The 3,159-nt window shown below is 33.3% G+C and overlaps 1 protein-coding gene across 1 annotated transcript; it reads right to left on the minus strand.

Annotated features, from left to right (window-relative positions):
• Positions 1 to 813: 813 nt before the first annotated feature.
• Positions 814 to 2,765, minus strand: LOC107827124 (uncharacterized). The gene is made up of 3 exons (XM_016654198.2): positions 2,415 to 2,765; positions 1,746 to 1,891; positions 814 to 889 (listed from the first exon to the last, which is right to left on the minus strand). Exons 1-3 carry the CDS (start codon positions 2,763 to 2,765, stop codon positions 814 to 816), a joined length of 573 nt encoding a protein of 190 aa, XP_016509684.2.
• Positions 2,766 to 3,159: the final 394 nt, after the last annotated feature.

The following is a 3,159-nucleotide window of genomic DNA, read 5'->3' on the forward strand; positions in this document are numbered from 1 at the left end:
GCAGGTCATGATGCCTATGTAGCTTCTGAGATAGATAAGCTAGCTAGGCTTGTACCTCTATATCTATCAATCAGTGGCTTTTACAGAGATAGTCAAGGCATAGATTGGTCTACTTACTCAGCATACACTGATAAGTCACGTACTGATCCCTTTGAAGTTGTTTTCATATCAAATTTGTCTCAATAAAAAGCTGGGAGCATGTATGTATTCAGTCATCATTCTTGTATCATTTTAAAACTCTAATTGTATGAATTATTTTTAATTGTTTCAATCAACATTTTTCAGGGATTGTGGGGTGCATGTTGCGGCATACGCAGAGTTTCTGAGCACTCTTGGTGAGATTCCACAAACAACATTTGATTCTAATCTACTCCATCAAAGATATGGTGGTCTCCTCTGGGACTATGGTATGCGGAAGATTGATGCTGATGCCATAAGTGAGAATGAAGCACCCTCCAAGATTGCTAGGCAAATCACGGAGTCAGATTCAAAGTTACAAATAGTGTTAGAGTAGCTCTAGGTGAATGTAGTTTTGGAATGTTGTTTTAGGTGAATACTGTTTTTAGAATATCTTTTTGACTGAAGATGGTATTCAGTTAGAAAAAACCAATGTTTTAATGACTTTATCTACAGTGTTCATGTATGACAATTGCAACTTTTCAATCTATGTTTCATTATTTTATTCATAAGCATCCATGCTTAATCTACAGTTTCTACTCATATGTATCTTACAGGATGTATTCATACGTATTAAACAGGGCGTATAAAGGTGTATTAATATCCAGTCACTTGGCTTATCAAAGTCATTGAAAGTCAGTAACTGTATGCTTCAGGTTTATCAAAGTCAACTGTAAATGTTGCTGTAAATGCATCTTGGCAACTATAAATACTACTAATACATTGAAATACATATGAATACAGCAATCGTATGCTTCAGGTTTTTACATATGTACTCAACTTGATGTATTTATTTTACTTACTCAGATTATATGTATTTATTAAATTTGTTATTTTATAGCTTAGTATATAGTTGTATTCCGATGTATATTTCGCAGATCAAGGCTAACACTACTAATAATGAATCATTATTCTTGTACAAATGAATACTGAAATCTCTGAATAATGAAATTGTTATCTCGCAATTTCTGTACAAATGAATAATGTTATTTTAAATGGCATCACTGTTCTTAAATAACTGTTATATTTAACTGTATTCAGATGTATTCTTCTTAAATCTGGAACTGAGTTTTCACTTATCATATTCAGTTTCTTTTTCTTAATTTGATACTTACAGATACTTACTCAGGTTAAGTGTATTTATTGAAACCCATGTATTCGAATGTATTCAACACAATACTACAACTAAATGTATCCAGAATCTATTGATGAAAGGTATTTCAAAATTTATTACTTCGCAATGTCATCAGAACTAATACATGTTAGAGTGTTAACTAAATCTGACGTGGTGCATTTCTACACGTTCGCTTGTTATGTCCTGTGTGCCCACATATGCTACATGAATGTTGATTTTTAGGCTACATCAATTCACTGAAAGGTTTATCGCGCTTCTTCTTTGGCCTCTAGGAGGTCTTTTCTATTTGGATGGTAATACAACTTCCTCTACAACATGTGCTGGTATATTCCAGTCATTTCTGTCCGGTAGCGGGATCACAGACACATCGTATGTCATTACAACAAAATTTGATTTGTAATAGTTAGAGCAAAAATTTTTTGGCATTAGAAACTTGCTCTTCAATACAGCCCAAGCATGTGGGCATGGTAATTCATCAACTTGGAACCTCCCACAAACGCATTTTCTCTCTAATAGGCAGACGGTGTAATGACTTCCTCTATCGTTAACCGTATGTAAGTATTCAATCGATGGTACCACCTACATTTAAACATAGACCTATAAGTTCTGAGCATATACAAATGAATTTCTTTATGTATAATGCTGATTTATTCAGTTAAATACAACTATAATGTTTGAATACAGAAGAATACATCATATATGTAGACCGACAGACTATAAACTATAATTACGTCTTAGCTTATGAATACAATGACATACATCAAACATCTGCTTAAATTTAGGTAGCTAAAAAGAAAATACATCTAAATACATTTAAATACATGTTGTTATTCAAGACTAATGAGGCAATTAGATACATAGTACTAATATACATATGTTAGTTACAATTACTTAGAACTTTTAAAATACATCTGAATACAGTAAAATACAACAGTTATTTAAGAATAATGATGCCATTTAAAATAACATTATAAGGCTACTACATGACAATACAACTGAATACATATATCTAAAAAAATCTGTATAAGTTATTTCAGAAAACAATTAAGCCATCTAAAGAAATAACTTATATATTATGCAATAACATTAAAATGAAACTTACAGTCATGCGTGTAGACATTGCCTCATTCAAAGTCAGCATCTCCTGGTATTTTTTTCCAAGCGTTGTGTATGTTTGTGTAGTTTCTTTGCGGTTACTGCAATTCAAACGTCCAAACATCTTCCTAACTTCTTCGATGAAGTCGTATATTGGCAATTCCCTTGCTGACACTAGTGCGACATTGATTGACTCAGCAATATTTGACGTCATGGTCCATCCCCTGTTAACAGGTGCATACAACCTAGTCCACTTTTCGTATCCAGCTAACTCCAAGTATTCTTTCACCCTAATATCTACATTCTCCACTTTCTCTATCAGACTGTCAAATTCAGCTTGTGTGTATGCTTTCGCCATCGAAAAGTATATCTCGCTCAACTTTGCATAGCTCTTTTTGAATTTCTTATATACGTTGTTCCATAAATGCTATATACAGGCAAAATGCGGTACATCTGGATGCACTCTCGATACAGATTTAATGATACTCTCATTTCTATCTAAAACGATGCACATGTTTTCCCTGTCACCGTATGCTATCTTGAATTGCTCAAAGAACCACGTCCAAACAGCATTGTTCTCTGAATCAATAACACCATATGCTAGTGGCAATATATGACCTGTAAAGACAATTGAATACTTATTTTTAAAACATGTATTCTGGTCTTTAAAATATTAACAGAATTTATTATAATTCACGTACTCATCTGCACCATCCAACGTGCTTGCCGAGACAAATGTCCCGGTGTAGTAA

This window comes from Nicotiana tabacum, chromosome 3, assembly GCF_000715075.1.
Source record: "Nicotiana tabacum cultivar K326 chromosome 3, ASM71507v2, whole genome shotgun sequence".
NCBI classification, from domain to species: domain Eukaryota; kingdom Viridiplantae; phylum Streptophyta; class Magnoliopsida; order Solanales; family Solanaceae; genus Nicotiana; species Nicotiana tabacum.

Excerpts from the sequence above, each read along its gene's own strand:
- LOC107827124 (XM_016654198.2), bottom strand. The coding sequence starts at position 2,765 with ATGGCGAAAGCATACACACAAGCTGAATTTGACAGTCTGATAGAGAAA. Across the intron at positions 1,892-2,414 it reads CAATGTCTACACGCATGACT|GTGGTACCATCGATTGAATA; the intron begins GTAAGTTTCATT and ends GTTTAAATGTAG. Across the intron at positions 890-1,745 it reads TGGGCTGTATTGAAGAGCAA|TATTTATAGTTGCCAAGATG; the intron begins GTTTCTAATGCC and ends ATGTATTAGTAG.